Here is a 22,474-nt window from a genome sequence, read left to right as displayed (position 1 = left end):
ACTCTTTCCTAAACCCAAACAGCCTTCTGTCAAACCAGTTAATAATTTTTCAAACGTGTCTAATATAATCAGAAAGAACGCTTTCCCAGAGCTTACAAGCAATATGTCAGTCCTAGTCCTTTCCTTTCCTTCATCATTGTGATGAAAAACTATTTATTTATTTATTTATTTATTTATTTATTTATTTATTTATTTATTTATTTATTTATTTATTTATTTATTTATTACCGGACAAGTTGGCTGTGCGCGTAGAGGCGCGTGGCTGTGAGCTTGCATCTGGGAGATAGTAGGTTCGAATCCCACTGTCGGCAGCCCTGAAGATGGTTTTCCGTGGTTTCCCATTTTCACACCAGGCAAATGCTGGGGCTGTACCTTAATTAAGGCCACGGCCGCTTCCTTCCAACTCCTAGGCCTTTCCTATCCCATCGTCGCCGTATGACCTATCTGTGTCGGTGCGACGTAAAGCCCCTAGCAAAAAAAAAAGGATTTATTTATTTATTTAAGCAGCAAGAACCCTATTTTGCAAAAGAATTTTAGTGTTATAGCCGGGCTGAGTGGCTCCGACAGTTGAGGCGCTGGCCTCTTGACTCCAACTTGGCAGGTTCGATTCTGGCTCAGTGCGGTGGTATTTGAAGGTGCTCAAATACGCCAGCTTTATGCCGGTAGATTTACTGACACATAAAAGAACTCCTGCAGGACTAAATTGTGGCACCTCGGTGTCTTCAAAAACCATCAGAAAAGTAGTTAGTTGGACGTAAAAACAATATTATTATTATTATTATTATTATTAGTAGTAGTAGTAGTAGTAGTAGTAGTAGTTTAACAGCCAGTAAATAAATTGGCCCAGATAATGCTGTTAAGATACAGAGTTTACAATGCACGATATCTCTGGGTATGGTCTAGATCAAGTTTGTTACTTTCATTCTCCTCTTGATTTGAACAACTGTTATTTCCAAAGTAAGTGGAGTAAGTTCAATCACCATTTCCTCCCCTAACTTTCACTCGTGCCTGCACCAGGCAGTACACTCGCCATCAGACTACTTTGGGCCAAGTACGAACGCAGTGAACAATTTAAATGCCAGGCTTCTCAAACCATGAGATGTGTGACATTTAATTAATTTATGGTGAAGCAAGTTGACAGAGAGAGGGCAGTATTGGTATACCGTGAATGATTTCCATATCAAAGGCATTGGTGTGACTGAACTTTTGTTATTGCCAGGCTGAGTGGCTTAGGCGGTTGAGACGCTGGCCTTCTGACCCCAACTTGGAATGTTCGATCCTGGCTCAGTCCGGTGGTATTTGAAGGTGCTCAAATACACCAGCTTCATGTCAGTAGATTTACTGACATGTAAAAGAACCCTTGTGAGACTAAATTCTGGCACCTTGACATCTCTGAAAACTGTAATAGTAGCTAGTGGGACGTAAAGCCTATAACATTATTAACAACAACTTTTGTTATTGTGCTCCAAAGACTTCGAGACACTGGATTACTACAGCCCAGTTTTGAGGGAATGGACCATTCATTTATATGTTGGCAGCTGAGGAAGAAATCCTGGGCATGGTAAACTCCCTCTGCTCCTCACCCCTGCCAACAACCTAAGTGATGCTTGGATTACTCATTAACTCTCTCCTCACTCACCTTCCTCACCGCAAGCCCCTCTAGTTCCAGTAGACTTGAAAGGAGGAGTACCAGGGGCATTGCCTATGAAGTGGGTACTTTGTACACCAAACACTAAGGGAGCAGTTATTGTACCTATAGCACGAGCAACGTGTTCATCACCTCCAAGGAACAGATCTCTCCCATTGGCTATGATTTTGTCTGTGTTTCTTGAGAAAACAGCAGCAGCAACAACCAGATTTTCTCACAAGAATTCTACCTGCTGATGAATCAATGAATCGTGTTTCACATGTGGTGGAGTACTAAATTTTATAACACCCATATATGGAGTGAAAAAAATATCCATTTTGTTTTCCTGAGTCTCGTTCAATGTAGGTTCTCATTGAACATATGGGTAGGAATCACTGCATTTGTCAGGCTAACAGTGTTTGCAGTTCCTAAGTGAAACATTGCCAGAGACTTTAGATGACATTCCTCTGCACATATGAAGAGAGATGTGGATTCTTCAGGATAGTGCACCTCTCATATTTCTCAGCTGGTGGGAGACCACTTAGACACAATTGTCTCAGGCTAGTGGATTGGTCGAAATAGTTTCATTCAGTGGTTGGCCCTAAGCCTGTTTTAAATCACTTGGATTTTTATTTCTGGGACCACATGAAGTAACAGGCTACAGGAGTGAAATAAATGATGCCAAAGGTCTTCAAAGTTGTGTATATGGTGTTGCAAAAAATTAATAAACGAAGCAGTTTGGTTTTATTCCACTCAGATTTTAACATTTTAAAAGAATTGTGTATTATATGAAAGAAGATATAGAAAATATTATTATATTCCAAAATATTTTCATTTTATCAATTCCCTTGAAAGGAGTACCAGGGGCATTGCCTATGAGGTGGATACTTTGTACACCAAACACTAAGGGAGCAGTTATTGTACCTATAGCACGTATATTTTGCTGAAATGGAAATTCGATAATATTAGAGAATTGTTTGTCATCTTTAAGCATTCCATGCAAATGATTGAATTCACAGAGTTCACGTTGATTTTCATAAAATGGTTGCAGTGATTGCGTTTGTCTATGTAAATATCTAGATTTCAGTAAAGTCTTTTCATATAAAAGTAACTCTTCACTTACAGAGAACTCCATCACTTGTAAAGAAATTGCTCAGACTTGCATCCAGTCAACTATTGAGAACAAGCGTGAAAGTGTCTACTTGCTACTAGCATGTTAAAGCACTAGTAGAAGCGGGATGTTCCGTAACTGCAGCCTTAAAATTAATCAAAAACAGGTTGTAGCTAGATATCACCTTACTTACCATATATCAAATCATATTACACTAAAACACACTCTGAATTAATAAACTGTAGCAAAGGCCTTACAACCTAACGTGAGAAACACCCAAAATACTAAATACTGCACCGACTCGACTGCAAGGTATGCGAACCCTTGCACCAAAGGACATGTCAACCTATTGGAACAAAATCCACATGGCAGCAAAATACAATCCCATAAGGTCAGAACTTATGTGACAATAAATAGAGACAAAAGTAAATAAACACTTAAACACGCGTACATGAAGACCCCTCGTTATATCCCATCAGTGTAAACCAAGAATGTGACCAAGAATCGAAGCACCACCACCAGTACAGCGTACCTGCAAATCCCTATGTCATTAATAGAGATAATAAGTTGAAATAACAAAATGCAAATGCCATACTGTGTTCATTATTGAAGACCGAAGAAATGCCATGAATATTACCACTGGGTTTCCTTTTAAAAGACCCTACAGAAATTGAAACAGGCTCTTCCAGTAAGGCACAGCTGAGGGTAAGTGGCATCCACTAGTCTTGACACTTCATAGGTGACTAGTGATGGGCAGACTGAGATGTAGTCTCAAGATTTCTTGAGATTTTTCAAGTCTAGTGCAATCACCTCTTAAGAGACCTCAAGAGCATTGTTCTTGCATTGTGCGGCAAGCAGTGTGTCATAGACCTACAGGTAGACAGAGCTGAACGTTGTTTGTGCAGAGTAGACAAATAGCCAATCATGCCTTAAATACGTGATAACAAGCGACTAAGCTATTCGTTTGTACCAAGGTCTATTATTGACGCAGTATAAAACAATTATAAAGGATCCTGGCAGCGTAAGTACACGAATGAGTCGGCTAAGTACAGAAACTGATGGTTATTGTAGGTATACATTGTTGTCACTCTTAATCTATCAGCCCCCACCTTCAATATCCATTTGACCATTGCTTGTGTTTACGGACAATATGGTGACAAAGGAAAAGATTCCTTACAATGTTATAGTGTATTCACGTCATTATTAGATACAATTCACAATTACAAGGGTTGAATGTTACCATCTAATCAATACTATGTACATTCAAAATTATACTGTACGGTATATATTTTTATTTTAAATTACATTGCAGTTCTAGTTTCGGTCTTGTAAGCCATCTTCAGCTGGATATATTATAACATACATCTCTAAAATAGCATGGTTCACTGCTGTCAAATATTGCTATTTTCATCTTAAAATGCTTTCGTAGTTTAATATCACAGTTCAGTTTCACTGCTGTTGTCTTAAAATATTTTTGTAATAAAATAGTCATTAAAACTTGCTGTGTACCATTTGATTACATGTGAAATACAAGTATGTTGTCTGAAAGTAATGCATAGGGTAATATTGTATTTAATAGCCCACTTGCTAGATGTTCTGTTGCTGTGTAGTTTGACTAAGAGGGAACATGGACCTTGTGATGGCCGTTTATGGCTAATATGGATGTGAATTGTAGCATGTCAGGTTGTATCTATTGCAATTAAAATTATACTAGAAGTATGATGTCTGACAAAAGAAAGAAATGATGGTATTGAGAAATGCTATGTCAAATGTGAACGTTAATAAGAGGTAGTGAATATTAATTTTGAAACTTACTCCCTCGAGTCCTTGTGGGCATGCTCCTTGTGGCCTTGGTAGAGTACTGCGTACCGTCTCTCGCCTGTGGCGAGCTATTGCATGGAGTGCAGGAGGTGGAGGGAGAAGGAGGTAGAGGGAGGAGGAGGTGCTGTGGGCAGAAGAGACTGGAGAATGTGCTTGTGGTGTTGATTAACAATCTTATTGGAATAAAAGTTAGCTACTAAGGGGATGGCAGCATTGTATACAATTTCTTTTTTGTTTTTTCATTCAGATTAAAGTTAGGATTGGTATATTGATCTAAGTGTATGAAACATTTCTCGATGATATTGTGGAGGGTACCTTTTGGTGTAAGTTTTAAGATATTTAGATCTTGTTCAATATTGGAGAAGTCGTGTGCTGTCTCCCATTGTGGAAAAGCGATTATGTTTTATAGCATTCGTATGTTCGATGTAACAGATGTTGAAGCGTCCGCCTGTTTGGGATACGTAGCTAGCTTCACAGTTGGTACACTTCAGTCTATTGGGATGGTTTACCGTAAATGTTGTATATGATAAATGATCATCATGTCTGGTAACAGTTACATCAAGGTAATTTAATGTGGGGTTTGTTTCTGTTTCTGTTGTAAATTTTGTGTGTTGATCTAGGATGTTTAGTTGTCCTAAGATCGAATTACCATTGGTGAAGCATTCATCTGCTATAGCGATGACATCATTTACAAACCTAGACCAAAAAAAGTATTGCTAATTTTGCTGATTTTGGAGTATTCTGTAATATTGATCTACAAAAATATTTTAAGATAAGAATAGTGATATTTGACAGCAGTCAACCATGCTATTTTAGGGATTGGTATTATATACAGCTGAAAATGGCCTATAAGGCCGAAACTAGTATTGCAATGTAATTTAAAATACTTATTAGTATTTGTGCATGTACATAGTATTGATCAGGTGGTAACATCCAACCCTTATAATTGTGAATTGTAGACCCATCAGTATGTAAAAATGAAACTAATATCATATGAGGTAATTAGGTACTTCGGTATATGATGGTGCAATGTGTAATCGTGTCTAATTGTATGCAACAACTTTAAGACGATGTCTGAAACGCAACATAAATCGTAGACCTGGGTTAATTTTGAAGAGATGCCATATCGCACAGTCCACTGTGTTGTTTGTTCAAAAGAAGTAAAATACTTTGGTAGAAATACACATAATATGACTGAATGGGAATTGTCATAGAGAATAACTCGACCCGTCTGCCTCACAAGAAGCTACCCTGTCGACACCAATTGCAAGGTATGCAGGTAGGTGTACATCCTATCTACTGTTATTAACACATGATGCAGGGTTATTCAGGTAAAATGTTCACCTCAAATAACTTGTGAACAATTTAAGATACCGACATTTTGCTTTCACTTTCGTTAACTATATTTAAGGGCTCATAATTGAAAATGCAATACTTTTCCAGGCTTTTGAAAAAATTTATTGGCATACACATTTCTATGTGAGAACGTTATTTCACACAATAACTGCTGATATACTATCAAGCTTATGCTCGTAGTTACTGGGACGTCGCATAGATTGCAGCACAGGAGAATTGGTCTCAAGATTCTTGCAAGAGTCTCGACCTGTGACTCCGCGAGTGAGAGCATTGCCCATTACTACAAGTGTCGGGAGGCTCTTTGCTACATGACGCGGTTACTCCGCTGGCTCTGATATTCACATAATTCCTTGTATACATTCTCATGGATTGTTATATATACTCATATTGCCTACTTAGGGAAATCTTATAACTATTCTCATCATATAGCCTACCTCCCATTCATCAATCATTACTACAAATTGAGCGTTCTCTCGTCTGGTCATGCATGTTAAGTAATTCTTCTCTTTCTCTTATCAGCCCTCCTCGTACCAAATAGCTGCTTGAAAACAGTTAACTCTTACCAAACGCATTCCTGCATGGATAAAATTACTTCCGCAAAAGTACAATCCATGCCGGGGCTGTACCATAATTAAGGCCACGGCCGCTTCCTTCCAACTCCTAGGCCTTTTCTATCCCATCGTCGCCATAAGACTTATCTGTGTCAGTGCGACGTAAAAAAAAAAAATACAATCCTATCACTTCACAATAATATAAGCACAAATCATGAACTCGTGTTACGGAAAATCATGGCTACGTTAGCTGTATGTTATAAGTGGTCTCTGGTTCAAATATCATGAACATCACTGATGGGTTTTTCTCTTTAAGAAAATGCACACGCCAACATGCTGTCACACACATTACATGCACATGCCGTTAATTCAATGTATGTAATGCCTTCTACATTAATTTATCTCACTATAAAAAGAATGCTCTGTACTACAAATAGTACCAAAGAAACTTAATTATCAAGTTCTACAGGGAAATATTTGAGATGCAAACACTAAACATTGTGATCAACTCGGTTTACAAAACATTGTCCCCCTGGCATTTGTACAACAGAATCAAAGGTAGCCTCTACCCAATGGCCCTTGATACCGAACAACTCAAAAACAAAGTTTAATCACGACTTAAAAATACTATTTACAATTACATAAGACAAACTAGCTATCTCATCCTGTTATTGATTAAATTACAGGGTACTCATCTTTTCACCGTTGCCTTCCTCTGCTGTCTTCCCCATCACCCGGGGCATTGCGTAAGCCCAAATGATGTGCGTTTACGCCATCATCCCAGAATTCGACACATGATCGTAGGAGTCATTCGTGTCGTTCTTCTTCATGTCTTCTCTTTTGACACGGTTCACAGAATGTGCGTTAAGTGCACAATACTCTTCAACGTTGCAACCCGGCACGTTTTCCCGACACAATTCACAAAATGTAGGAAAACGGTTTGATACACTTCAACGGTGCAACTCATCGTGCTTCCCGTTGTTGTTTTTTTTCTTCTCTATACTTCAAAGAACATCTACCTAACTGTTAGTCACAGTAATTGTATAATGTCGTCATAACCAGTATAACCTCAGGTATAACACTGTTCCACTGGTAGATATAATACAATATGAACATTCGATTTCCGTTTGAATGATACCCTGTTTGCTCATACAAGTGTGTAATAATCTCACCTCCTTTATCCACAAACCAAGCGAAGCACCCTTTTCTAATGCTTTTATTACACTAACAGTTCATGTAGTGAAGCACACATGACTGATACAATTTGTTATGCCATCAGTTCATAACAGAGTGAAACACCCACGACTGATATCTTGCATTCTACCAAACAGTCCCTGTGCATATTAAAGAACTCCCAACTGACATACTCTGTAAAATAATGGTCCCTAGACACCATAAGTAGTGTACAATTGCTTTCCTTAAATTACTGTCAAAAGCCTCTGGTCTGCCATCATGTAACCTCTGCAGGTTAAGTCCTTCCATGATTGTGATTGCACTAATAATTCACTACAACTGTTCTATAGTTTGAAACAACACTAGCTAGTATATTTAACCAGTTCTAGTCTTACGGTAAGGAACCTCACAGTTCTCACTACCTAAATTCACATGCTCCTCCTGGAGGAAAATTCAACATGTCTACACACGTTTAGCTTAGCTATCAGAGTAAGTGTGGCTCGACTTAGTGATGCTACAGTTGCCTTAAGTTAGGGATTCCCCTTGCAAGTTACATTATTATCTTCCGTTACTCAGATATCAACATAATTTATTAACCCCACGAAGCAGATAAAATTCATCCAATAATTTTGTAAACTTTTGATTGTCTTTCTATGCATTAATAAAGTACACATTATGAAAATATGTACACTTTTATACTCTTAAAATCATGTTGGCACTCGTGATTCCTTCCCACTGAATAAAATTATGAATTGTGATTCGTTCATTGGAATCTCATGCTTGAATTCAAGATCCTCATTGAGCGATCCATGAGTTCCCGTACTTCCCCGAGTGGAATATTCATGACTCAGCAGTGTCGAAACTGCTTCCTTTCTGTGGCACATGTGACTATGCTGGTTCTTAATTTTAAATTCATTTTTCCAAATGGATGTATGGCAGTTCTCATCTCATGTATAATGCTTTTGTACTGAGAGAAAGATCTCTCAACATCACATGAAGTGATTGGACAAAGCTTCAATGAAGTCACTTCATGTGGTTTTATTGCACTGACAACTGTGGCTGCTTTCCCAGAGATTCGGTCAAAACTTCCCCTGACTTCTTCCACAATCCTAAATGACTCCACCAGGGGCATGCCACTCTTCTCCAACTTGGTGACTGCTCCCGGCAGCTTGTTGAAATTTGAAGATGCTCCGGATTATGCAGGGGCATGTTAGCTCCCTACATTGCAGTGCATAGGTCTGAAGAAAATGGTTGTTGGTCACTGCCCAAAGTGGTCTGGTAGAAAGGCTGCGTTGATACAGATTTCTGTACTCATATCAGATGGATCACAGTATTTATAAGTTGATCTATGTGGTATTTATCTCACATTTGATCCAAAAAATAATAAAATTGACATAAATTACATTGTCCTTACAGCGTATCTTAAATTTCTACAGTTATGCTAATTGGCAGTAACGCTTAGTATATATCATGCATTTGTTTCATAAAAAAAGGACTATTAGAGATGATGTTTCTGGAAGTACAAAACTTTAAAATAGGTACAAAGGAATTAGTAATTTACATGGAAATATCTCCTCAAGGATTTTCAGTTATAATTTGGCAGTATTGTGTTGATTTCACCAGGTGAAAAATATAATTAAAAAGGTGTGAAATGACACCGAAGTAGCGTAGAGGAGAGATACGTCCTTTATGCTTGCCAAGGACCCACCAAGTTGGCCCTAGCAGTATTCTTACTTGTATAGAATAATGAAAACGGAGGCACTATAAATCTCAGATTTGTGAACATTGTATTTGTCGCTATTTGCCAGCTATGGTAACCTGGCTCAGCTGTCATGAAGACCATATTCTGTTGCCTGCAATAGATCCTGCATTATGTGTGTCCACAAGACCACCACCCTCGTTGAAAATTAAAAACCGCGTAATTTGAAATTGTGGTGACATGCGCCCATAAACTTATTTTTGTCACAATTTAGCAAGACTCTACAGGGGCTGCTAGAGGCTTGTTAACCTGGGAGCTTACACCCCTCAGACTCTCTTTACTTCTCCCTCCACCAAGCTCCATAGCTGCAGTCGCTTAAGTGCGGCCAGTATCCAGTATTCGGGAGATAGTGGGTTCGAACCCCACTGTCGGCAGCCCTGAAGATGGTTTTCCGTGGTTTCCCATTTTCACACCATGCAAATGCTGGGGCTGTACCTTAATTGAGGCCACGGCCGCTTCCTTCCCAGTCCTAGCCCTTTCCTGTCCCATCATCGCCATAAGACCTATCTGTGTCGGTGCGACGTAAAGCCAATAGCAACAAACCCCCCCCCCCCCTCCAAAACACAACGGTTACTAACTGGACCTCACTAATCCAGACCAACAGTCGTTTTTGCTGGCCTGGTCTTGTAAAGATAGTCTTGGCAACCTTGTAAAACACGCTCTGGCATCTTCCCAGCCGGGCTACATTGGATCTGCAACCTGTGTTTTGCGAAGGCTTAGTGGAAGTGTAATAGAATTCACAATATTTTAAAGGGAGTTTTAAAAATTGCTTTACAGTTGTAAATCTCGATTTTCACAGGAAATAAATCTTAGTTCAAAATACCGATTTAATTTTCATCCATTCTGTGACAAGAGACCACCGGCGTTCTAACTCCTCGTTCAGTAATTTAATGATTATTTACATTTTAGCAATATAAATTATTGAAAGTCCAAGACTAATACAGCATTGCAACAAAAAAAAAAAAAATTGCCACAATACATAAATTAATAGGCCTATATATGCTACAATGAAATGCGATCATAGTTCTCAGTCACAAAAAAGGTAAAAGGAACAAACGAACTTACTTCTTTACAGCAAGCTTGACAGGCTGTCGTTCCATCCATAGTGAAATTGGGATCCCCTGTGATCCACTGCTTCAGCCAGTAGGACTTCGATTTTTTCTTTGGGCATTGCCGCAGACACTCTTCTTCGTCTTCTTCTACTTCTTCTTCGTCTTCACAATAAATCACAACACATTCTGAACATAAAGCGTATGCGTACATCAGTTCACATCGAAAGGGCGGTACAGGGCAACAGGGTTGTGCAACATAGTTCAACGTTGACTGGTTCTCGCATATGTCTTAGGCGGTTGGAGGGGTTGAAGGCTTTGAAGTCAAATTGTTCCTTATTTCTCCTGATGGAAATTTCCCTAGAACTATTTCTGGTGACTTCTGAGAATTTTCATTTTTGTACATGGGGTAAATAGATATTGAGAAAAGAGAAGATAATTCTATCGAGCACACTAGCTACAATATAATGCACTGGAAGAAAATCGGCTTTTTTAAAATACAGTCAAAAGGCATCAAATAGGCAATTATACTCCAAATAGGCACAAACCCCTGAAATAGGCATTTATAGGCACAATAAAACCAACAAAATATAGCTAAAAAGACTGTAAAATGGATTTATATCTCAAAAGCCTACGTTTCTGAATGCAGGAATAAAATAGGCAAGTAGGCAAATTCCCATCTAACGATGTTGTTTACTTAGCATATACCTGTCTATGATTGTGGATTGGTGAGGTTATGAACAAGTAAGAACAAATAATGATTGCAGGTCATTACTTTACTAAATGTTTCTATACTTTTCTAAGCTGCTGTTTCTAGCCAAGTATAGAAAAATATGTCTTCCTTCCTCTGTTCCTTTGAGTGAATCTTGATGCAGAGATTTTATAATCACACTTGTCTAGCAGAGAAAACCTCGCTCACTAATAACTTCGGAAGTGGTTGATTCTGTTGCATGTCGAAACATATCTTGATGACACCTGGGTTTTCTTCTTTCATTATTTGATAAAACAGCTTTGCACAAAGTTTATGCAATATATAACTTGTCCTTAGTTCATTCTTCTTCTCTAGGTATGTTTCTGTCCTTATTTTCATCAGACTAATTTTACAAGTAGAGCAGGTATCAGTGTGAGGAGTTTTGAATGACAGATTGAAACACGTACAGAATTTATACTTGTATTTTGACAGCGAGCACAGTTTCAATCCAGAACTTTTCCTTTCTTCACAGAATGTATTCCACATCTTATTGACTGAGAGATATGATGGTAAATATCCTCTCTTAGACTTTCCTCTGCCATGATGGCTCTGTCTGCATTTATACCTTTTGATGTGATTCTTAATAGCAACCGTTATGTCCTTGTGTTCCTTGCCTGTTCTGTCGCCACCTCGATTTTCCTTATGTAACTTCCCAGTATGATGAAACCCATTAGCCAGATAAGATATTCTGTCCTTTGACATGCTAGAAATTTCTTGAAAAGTTACAGCACAGACAGGAAGTGTTTCACCAGTTTTCTTCCTGATGCTGTACTTCATAGAAACAGTTTTCTTCTTCCTAGTATTTTCAGTGTTTACTACCCTGCGCTGAGGTGTGGAAATATGCATATACTTCAATAGAAACTTGTCTTGATTGGTCTTGCTTAATGAAGTCACATGGGCCGATGGACTCGATGTTAGGCCCCTTTAAGCAACAAGCAAGAAGTCAAATGATGATGGAGTTCGGTGATATCTTCAGAGCAGAGTTCAGCAGCTTTGCATTGTTTCATCCTTTTAGTTTCTGTGTCTCCGAAGACCTTTAAAAGTAGTTAGTGGGACGTAAAACAAATAACATTATTATTTAGTTTCTGTACATGTGGGCAAGTCTTTTGAGTCCATGAATGCATTTAATATAGGTTTCTTTTTTAGTTCTAGCCAGCTTTCCAGGTACTCTCTTCTTGTATCTAGACTCTTCCACCGACACATTCCTGAACCAGCACGCCAGTTTCAGAATCTTCAGATTCATTATTCATATTGTTGTAGAGTGAAATAGTTCCTCACACAGTAACTTGTTTAAAACTTTTCAAGAAGTGAACTTCAATTTGTCGAAGACAGTGAGGGCTAATTGCGGGAACATGTGGCATGCAGTTCCAAGAATACATCCTTTCAATAACAGAGTCTGGCGTTCCATTGTTCCACAGAATAACACTTCCGATTATCTATGAGAATGCCACGTGATTAATAGTTAACTGCATTTATCGAGTTTTGCTTTAACTTTCCGAGAGCATATATCGACTTTTGCAAAAACCTAGTGATTTCAACCACTTCTGTACACGGCAAATATTGACTTATGCAAAAGATAATTGCGCAGGATGGTGAGCAGGGTCAAACTGATAACATTACCATGCATAACTCAATTTTGAAAATTTTTGCATTTATTGAGTTTTGAAGAAACACTCCTCAATTAGCAGCCCTTCAGACTGAGCAGCTGTTACTTGGTAGGCCAAAACCCACCAGGGCTGTAGCACCATGGAGTTTTTTCTTTCATTTTTGATTATTCATCCACTTCCTTTAAGAAGTAATTTCCTAAGAATCTAAGTTCCTAATCTGACTTGACAGTTTGTGAGGGCATTCATTCCCAAATGGTTGAAAGCACTTCAGAGAGGTCATTTTTTCTTGGCAAAAATCAGTAATGAATTTGTTACGCATCTTTGTGACTTCCAATAGAATATATATTTTAAAACTTTTTCCTGCTTATGCTTGCATATACTGCTCATGTGTAAGCAACAGCCTGCTTACACTAGCCAAATCAGTGCTGTAATATGGTATTGCTACATGGGGATGGGCAAAAATAAGTCTGGCTGTTTGAAAAATCGTATTTAATCACAAACTTAGTCTTTAGAAGAATGTATATCTCTGGGGATAGTGCATTAAATGACCATTCTTCAAACATACCAATATAATATAATATGGTTATGGTTTTGTCTTATGTCCTGCGGTGAACGTTATAACCGAGTGGCAATGTCAGTGGCTTCTTACCAATGCATTTGTGATCATCTGAATTCTGGTCAATGCTTGTGAAATTTTTGAAGTGAAAAGACATCCCTGAAATTCAGGCTAAATGTCCTGTGGCTCTAATCAAATCAACATTTATGTAAAAGTGCAAGCTAGCTTACTAATAATCCTTAAATCGCTATAACAATGATTTATTATTAAATAGTATCCTCCTTATTCAATCAGTCGTGAGTGAGACAGTGGAGTGAGCGGATGTGCTGAGTAGAGTGCTGAATATGGGCGATTCACTAGTGCAGTACAGGGCAGCTATAGGAAGGTGGAATGGAGGAGTGAAATGTGAAAAAGTGAGAGGAGAGATGAAAAATGGGCAGCAAATGGGTGTATTGGTAACCTTGTTGGTAGCCGCAGTAATAGCAACCTTATTGGAAATAGGTGGAGTTGAGCTAAACCCGGGGCCTGGACCAGTTGGTGCAATCGGATGGGAAGAATTCGAAATGATTAAGGAACTGATCAAAGAAGCATGTCAGGATGAGCAAACAAGAGACCTAATTAGAGAACAAGCCAAGGAAATAAATAAGGAAATACAAGAGTTAAAACAGTGTGTTAAAGAGGAGATGAATGTGATAAAAGAGAGAGTGGCTCATAACACGGAGGAAGTAGAACGACTGAAGACCAAAGTCGGGGATTTAGAGGTGGAACTGATGCAAGTAAAGTGGTCTGAAAACAGGACTAACCAAGAGCTCAGGAGGAAAAAGATTTTTATTTATGGCGTGCCGGAAGGAGACAACGAAAGCAAGGTGGAAATAGTACCTAAAGTGGTAGAAGTAATACAAAGTAAAATGAAGATAAACTTCAGTGAGGTAGACATGAACGATGTATACAGAGTGGGGAAAGTGAAGGGTAGGAGACCGATCAAGGTTAAGTTAATATCAACACTGATGGCAGAAATAGTGTTGAGGAATACCAGCAACTTATTCAATACATCTATATATATAAAATAGCATGTCCTGACTGACTGACTGATTCATCATCGCTGAGCCAAAACTACTGGACACACCGGGCGAGTTGGCCGTGCGTGTAGAGGTGCGCGGCTGTGAGCTTGCATCCGGGAGATAGTAGGTTCGAATCCCACTATTGGCAGCCCTGAAAATGGTTTTCCGTGGTTTCCCATTTTCACATCAGGCTGTACCATAATTAAGGCCACGGCCGCTTCTTTCCAACTCCTAGGCCTTTCCTATCCCATCGTCGCCATAAGACCTATATGTGTCGATGCGACGTAAAGCCCCTAGCAAAAAAAAAAAAAAAAACTACTGGACATAAAGAAATGAAATTTTGGGGATACATTTATATTAGGGTGTAGGTACTCACTAAGGGAGGATTTTTTGATATTCTGGTGCTACGGGGGTGAATTTTTAAAATGAGGATATCTATATCTCAAAAACATAAAAGTTTACAGACATAAAAATTGGTATTTTGAGTCCCCTTTAAAAATAAACAAATATTTTTTTGTTTTTGGAAAAATCCCATTTGGGTGTGTGTGTGGGGGGTGGGTGAAAATGGGGTAAAAGGGGTTGAACACCTTTTATGAGGAGACGTATATCTCAAAAACCGAAGATGTTACAGACATGAAAATTGGTATTTGGAATCTCCTTTGAAAATAAAGAAACACATATTTTTGTGTTTTTGGATAATCCAATGAAGACTGTATCTGCAAATTATCTCAGACAGGTAACATATTACGGATTTGAAAACTGGTATTTGGAATTTCCTGTAAAAGTAAAGAAACATAAATATTTTTTTTGGAAAATCCACTGAAGGGAAACTGAAAAAGGGGATGAATATTTATAATTAGCATATGCACAGTATATCTCAAAAACTTAACATGTTGCAGACGTGAAAATTGGTGTTTGGAATCTCCTTTAAAAATAAGGAAACCCTTAACGGGGGGGGGGGGGGGCACATGAAAAAATTAAAAACTTAGTTGAATTATTTGTATGAATATATAATACATATATGTATACAAAAAAAGAAAAAGATGTTACAAATGTGAAAACTGGTATTTGGAATCTCCTTTAAAAATGAAGAAAAACGCATTTTATTTGGGGGCAATCAACTTGGTAGGGGAGGGGGATGAAAACGGAGATGAATTTCTTTTATGAGGATACATATATCTCAAAAACTGAAGATGTTACAGTTCTGATAATTCGTATTTGGAAACTATTTTAAAGAAATGGGTACTGTTTATTTTTGGAAAATTCACTTAAGTGGGGAGTGTGAAAGGAAGTGAAAAAAAGAATGGAATTCTTTTTCTGGAGTAAATTATATCTCAAAACTGAAGGTTACAGATGTGGAAATTTGTATTTGCAATCTCCTTGAAAAATAAAGAAACACAAATTTTTTCTTTGGGTGAGGTGAAACCAACTTAATGGGCAGGGGTGGAGTGAAAAAGGAATTGAATTCTTTTCATGAGGATACTTATATCTCAAAAACTAAAGATGTTACAGACGTGAAAATTAGTATTTGGAATCTCCTTTAAAAATAAAGAATAAATAATAATGTTATTTGCTTTACGTCACACTAACTACTTTGACAGTTTTCGGAGACGCTGAGGTGCCGAAATTTATTTCCGCAGTAGTTCATTTACGTGCCAGTAAATCTACCGACACAAGGCTGACGTATTTCAATGTCACCGGTCTTGGCCAGGATCGAACCTGCCAAGTTTGGGTCAGAAGGCGTACGCCTCAACCGTCTGAGCCACTCAGCCCGGCTAAAAATAGAGAAACACGTGTTTTTTTTTTTTTTTTTTTTTTTAGGGGGAGTATCAACTTAACAGGCTGGGGTGAAAAATGATTTGAATTCTTTTTATGAGGATACTTATATCTCAAAAACTGAAGTTGTTAGAGACATGGACATTTGTATTTGGAATCTTCTTTCAAAGTAAAGAAACGCATGTTATTTTGTCTTCGGAAAATCCACTTAAGGGGGGTGAATGAATTGAAAAATTAGTTGTATTCTTTGTATGAGGATAATTATATCTGAAAACTAAAGATGTTAAAGACGTGAAAATTGGTATTTGGAATCTCCTTAAAAAAAAAAAAGAAACGCACGTTTGAGGAGGGGAAATCAACTTAATGGGCAGGAAGTGGGGGATGAAAAAGGAGTTGAATTACATTTATGAGGATACTTATATCTTAAAAAATGAGGATGTTACAGATGTGAAAATTAGTATTTGGAATCTCCTTTAAAAATAAAGAAACATGCATTTGTTTTTGGTTTTTTCCGAGAATCAACGTAAGGGGTGTGGGGTTGAAAAGAAGTAAATAAGGAGTTGAAATACGTTTATGAGGATACTTTATCTTAAAAACTGAAGCTGTTACAGATGTGGAAGTTGGTATTTTGAATTTCCTTTCAAAATAAAGAAACGCATATTTTTTGTTTTTGGAAAGGCCACTTAAGGCGGGAGAGGGATGGAAAGAACTGACGGAGAAGAAGTTGAATTATTTTTATGAGTATACATTTATTTCAAGAACTGAAGGTGTTACAGATATGAAAACTGGTGTTTGGAATCTCCTTTAAGAATAATGAAACACATATTTTTTTGTTTCCAGAAAATCCAGTTAAGGGGCTGAAGGGAATTGGAAAAGCGGGTGAAATTTTAAAATGAATACCGGTATATCTACATTATATGTCAAAAACTTAACATGTTAGAGACAAGAAACTTGGTATTATTGTTTTCAGAGAAGGCACTTAACCGGGGGGGGGGGGGGGGGTGAAAAGAAGTGAAAAATAGTTGAATTATTTTTCTGGGGATACTTATATCTTAAAAACTGAAGATGTTTCAGACGTAAAAATTGGTGTTTGGAATCTCCTTTAAAAAGAAATAAACATGTATTTTGGTTTTTGGAAAATACACTTAAATGGGGTTGGGGTGGGGTAAGGACTGATCGAGGAGTTGAATTCTTTTTATGGGGATACTTATGTATATCTCAAAAACTGAAAATGTTACAGATGTGGGAATAGGTATTTGGAATATCCTTTGAAAATAAAGAAACATGTATTTATTTTTTCGACTTGAGAGAAGACTGTTTCTCACATGTACACGTTCTATGTCGCGTGGTCGTCTTAGTCGCAAAATGTAATACCACAAACATGGTTTACAAAGTATTTCCGGGGTATATGAAACCCAATTTTTGGGTGAGTTTTATACTTTAGCAATTTTCAGATAATGTCGTAGTTCAATGCCAAGGAATGATTACTTTGATCAAATTACGAAATCCACGCGAGCGAAGCGGCGAGTAATTGCTAGTTATGGTATAATATGAATTTAAAAACTTAAATTTCATATTTGTCAGATCTATGCATGTTTCAATCCTAATTGGATCACTTTCAGTAGATTGTTACAAATTGACATATATAATAGTTAAAAACATTTAAAAATTGAAGTTTGTTTTTTTTTTTTTTTTTTTTTTTTTTTTTTTTTTTTTTTTTTTTTTGCTAGTTGCTTTACGTCGCACCAACACAGATAGGTCTTATGGCGACGATGGGACAGGAAAGGCCTAGGAGTTGGAAGGAAGCGGCCATGGCCTTAATTAAGGTACAGCCCCAGCATTTGCCTGGTGTGAAAATGGGAAACCACGGAAAACCATCTTCAGGGCTGCCGACCGTGGGGCTCAAACCCACGATCTCCCAGATACAAGCTCACAGCCGCGCGCCTGTATGCGCACGGCCAACTCGCCCGGTAAATTGAAGAAAGAATGATGATGTGAATGTTAAAATGTTCTTATTAAGAAAAAGTTCATGCTCTAATAAGTCGTCTTAAAATCTTCAGTGTGCACTGTTATCAACTTCTCATAATATTCTCTTGATGTTTAATTACTTAAAAATCTGCTAATTAGACTAGGTGGTTTCTGATAATTAATTAGTGCACAGGCCAGAGCAAAGTGTAGCTTCCACCGAAATCCCAGTCTCATCTATGGCTGTGACAATATGGAAGCTGCTTGGGTGTGGGTGGTGGTGAGTAATGACATTCAGAGTATAACCAGTGTTTCTGAGCGTCATGAAAGGTGTTGCTCATAGGGTTAGTTGTGCTACAATAGCACTGTCTGGCCCAGTGAGGAAAGCAATGGCAAACTACCTCATTCCTTGTCTTGCCTAGTATGCCTCATTTTGGTACTGCCATTGGTTTTTGTGCTTTCCCTATAACTGCATAGCCTTTGGTTGTGCTATTTGGGGATCCAACCAGCCTCTGGGCTGACGACCTAACAGACAGACAATCAGTGTTTCATGGTATCATTCAACTGGGCGAAGAAGGCAATTATATCACTGAGACATATGTAATTATGGGAATTCTTATTGGCAGCAAACCAAATCATGAAATATTGATTAAAAATCAGATACTGCCTAGACCAATTAGCAGATTTTTAAGTAATGAAACATCAAGAGGATATTATGACAAGTGGATAACAGTACACACTGAGGATTTTAACATGACTCGTTAAGAGCATGAACTTTTTCTTAATATGAATATTTTAACATTAACATCATCCTCCTTTCTTAAATTTCAAATGGTTTTAACTATGATATATGTCAACTTTTAGCAATCTACTGAAGATGATCCAATTAGGATCAAAATATGTATAGATGTGACAAATGTGAAATTTAAGTTTTTTAAATTCACATTGTACCGTAATGTATTAAATAAGGAGGTAGGTAGGTAGGTAAGGGTTATTCTGCCTGAAGGCAGGTCTGAACCTCCGCAGAGGTGTTCCTGAGCCGGAGTTTACGTGCGGTAGGGTGGCCAGTTCCTTTACGCTCCTCCATTCTCTTACCCCACACCAACAGCGCGTGGCAACCCATCCAACTCCTGACCACGCCCAATGTTGCTTAACTTCGGAGATCTCACGAGATCCGGTGTTTCAACACGGCTACGGCCGTTGGCGAAAATAAGGAGGATACTATTTAATATAAATCATTGTTATAGTGTTTTATTAGTTTAGCTGACAATACAGAAACATGAAATTTGTATTTTGTGGTGCAAGCTAGCTTGTCAGCCTTTGTTGTTGTTGTTGTTGTTGTTGTTGTTGTTGTTGTTGTTGTTGTTGTTGTTGTTGTTGTTGTTGTTGCTTGAAGTTTTGTGTAAGTCTTTATTCATATCCTTATATGGCTTTGTATGTATTTATGTTGTTGTTGTTGTTGTTGTCGTCGTCGTCGTCAAGCCTTTCTATGACAAGAGGAAGTGCTTCCAGAATAAATGCCGTCATACCTCTTGAAAGGAGTGTTGCTAAGTGAATGATTAATGAAGCGTCAACCTTCAATTTTGGATTTATTTGACAACATCCTCTTCAGCAGAATGTAGCCAAGAGATTGAATAATATAGAGAGTCGACTTTCAGTTCTGGTCGTATTAAGTATTTAACTACAGTGGAAAAGAATAAGAATTACAGCCTCGGAAACACAGTTGACATCAATACAGCAACGAGAATGAATATGGCTAGGTCCCAAATTACTTGCTTCGGCTAGAGCACTCATGTTTCAGGAAAGAGATACAGTATGCCTCAGAACAAAATGACCTCTCTTCATCCCCTTCTCTAAGTAACAATACCCAAGTGCCACGTACTAAAACAAGGATTACAATGCTACTATGATGACACTTTTAACAGCCAGCTTTAGGGACTGTCTGAACAAGTGAAGGACACCCCATCTCAATACATTTGGCAATGCTGGGTTCCATTGTATTGCTATAAAACAAGAACGGGGTGAAAGTTTACGGTTCCCAGAGAGAGGGGGGACGGAGAATGGAAAACGGCAAGAGATAAATGCAAAGCTTTTGTTGTTATTTGTAGAATTTTCATCAACCTTTTTTGGAAAAGGTACAATCTAGAGGTAATATGTAAGCTATGTTGAAATCCGGCTCATTGGAAAGTTAGTAAAAATCCTCAGACAGACCCACAGCTGGACAGAAAGCTTAATGGATTTTATATATCCATTGACTGGAGGTAAATAGCACTATGTCCCCCTTTTCCTTTTTATTTGTTTCTTTTTATTTTTTTTATGAAATTGAGGTTTTGACGTGTTTAGTATATTTGCTGTGCTCTTTACCAGGATGCAAAATATTATCTCCTATACAAGCTAGCCAGTTTAAGGTAAAAGGCACTAAGTCCATTATACTATGAAAACAAATGAAATAAACACTTTAATTTCATAAGTGGGTATTAAAAAGTAAAAAAATAAAATGAAAAAGTAATTGTGTTTTAAAAGGGGTTTATGAAGCTTTTCGTAAAGAAACAATCATGTGAAACAAACACTGAAAAAACGTTCTTTTTAGCTGTCCTGTCAAATTCCATATTTGTGATATAGTGCCCTTTACCTATGGGGCACAGATATATAGATATAGTTTTGTATTGTAATTTTCTGTTCAGCTAGTATCAGTATTTAGAAACTGCACTTATTGTGTCCATTCCATGTTGCTTGAAGTTTTGTGTAAGTCTTTATTCATATCCTTATATGGCTTTGTATGGTTTGACTGTCAATTTTACTGCTGGAATAGAAATATTAAATATGCCTTTGAGTTTTAGGGGTTTCTTGAATCTGTAAGATTTCTTGAGTTATTCACAAATTTTTGGTGTTGGCCTGTAGGCTTATAAATGTTCCCTGTTCATTGTATTTATGTGAAGTCCCCAGACATCATGTATACCGTTGTATATTATGGAGGCCCTTTTTTCTGTATAATTGATCTCTCTTCTGGATTATGAGAGTTTGCTAGTCTTGGTTAGACTTAATTGTTCAAGTTGTTGTGGTGGTGGTGGTGGTGGTAGACTCAGCTACAGTGTTGCAGGCATTTTATATGATGCCATTTAGGTTGCCTGCACATCAATGGCTACATTCTGTTTTATTCTAGCAGTTGGCAGGGAAACTGGATCTCTGTTTGGCTATCTGTGCGAGTTTCAATTAATTCTGTAGGTTAAACACCGAATGTGTCGATGGAAATCTTTTACATGCCGGCATAGTTCGACATGAAGTAGCGAATGGACTTTTTTCCGCCCTTCAAAAATCTGACCACCTCTACTGGGTTCAAACCCAAAATCTCTAGCTGACACTCTACCACTGATCCTCAGAGGATATTAGTTAGTTGGGTAGTTGGCTCCCTCCTTTTTATTGCCTCTCTTATCATGTTGCTGATTGGTAGTATTTTCAGTTATCATTGTATTTTAGTGCGTACCTTCTTTTTTGTATATGCCAAGGGATAATCTAGCTCTGTAAGTCCATCCTTTATTGCTTATATTTAATTGAGTTTGTTATGTTCTGTAATTACAGACTGCAGATCACCACAGGATGTATTATTGGAAACTTCTTGAGGGGCCATGAGAACAACCAAAGCATCTTGAAGCAATATGTGACTAATTAAGTCTACTGTTGTTCTCTTTAATTTTCTTAACAATGTAAGTAGCTATGTTCTTCTCCAGTTTATCATACTTATTTCAGATTTTGATATAATTTTATGAATTTTATCTGTGCTTTCTTACACATTATTTATTTTATGTTTTTTATGTTTGTAATCTCTTAGCTGGTAATGGAAATGAATACTATCAATATTCCAATACTTGGTCTGGAGGAACATGGAGGTTCTGTCATGGTACCTGACTATGGAGCTTCTCTGGGTATCTCTATAACTGATGAGTTAGAGGTGAGAGACTGTATGATCAGATTAATTAGGTAGTATTTTCTGCTGTTTATACTAGCCAGGTATACAGTACTAAAAATTATTTTTAGAGAATTAACTAAAAATCAAACTGAAAGTGTTCTGATTCGTATAATGAATGTAGTTTAGTAGTAGTCTCCAGCAGCTAGATTAAGTAAAAATACATCACTTAACTGGTTGTATAGGTAGCCAATCTCATCACCTGTACTTAATCCTTGAAATGGTGAATGTAAATCAGCTTCAAAAAATGATATTGAAAATGATCAGAATTTCTCTGTTGGCCATGTTGCATGTCTTAAGCAGTTTCAGAGCTTTCTAATGATACAGGGACATCTATAAGTAAAGTC

At 37.7% G+C, this 22,474-nt stretch overlaps 1 protein-coding gene across 4 annotated transcripts in view; it reads left to right on the top strand.

The window, feature by feature from the left end:
* The window catches only part of LOC136864415 (uncharacterized), a 312,192-nt gene that overhangs the window by 90,120 nt on the left and 199,598 nt on the right, over positions 1 to 22,474 (top strand). For all 4 annotated transcript variants that reach the window (XM_067141385.2, XM_067141383.2, XM_067141384.2 and 1 more), the window contains 2 exons: positions 21,743 to 21,867; positions 21,993 to 22,112. In XM_067141385.2, the coding sequence (XP_066997486.1) occupies positions 21,999 to 22,112 (114 nt within the window). In that variant the 5' untranslated portion in view covers positions 21,743 to 21,867; positions 21,993 to 21,998. The remainder of the gene's footprint in view (positions 1 to 21,742; positions 21,868 to 21,992; positions 22,113 to 22,474) is intronic.

The sequence above is a fragment of the Anabrus simplex genome, chromosome 2 (genome assembly GCF_040414725.1).
Source record: "Anabrus simplex isolate iqAnaSimp1 chromosome 2, ASM4041472v1, whole genome shotgun sequence".
Taxonomy (NCBI): domain Eukaryota; kingdom Metazoa; phylum Arthropoda; class Insecta; order Orthoptera; family Tettigoniidae; genus Anabrus; species Anabrus simplex.
The sequence above is the reverse complement of the archived record's forward strand: the minus strand, read 5'-3'. Positions and strand labels throughout refer to the sequence as shown.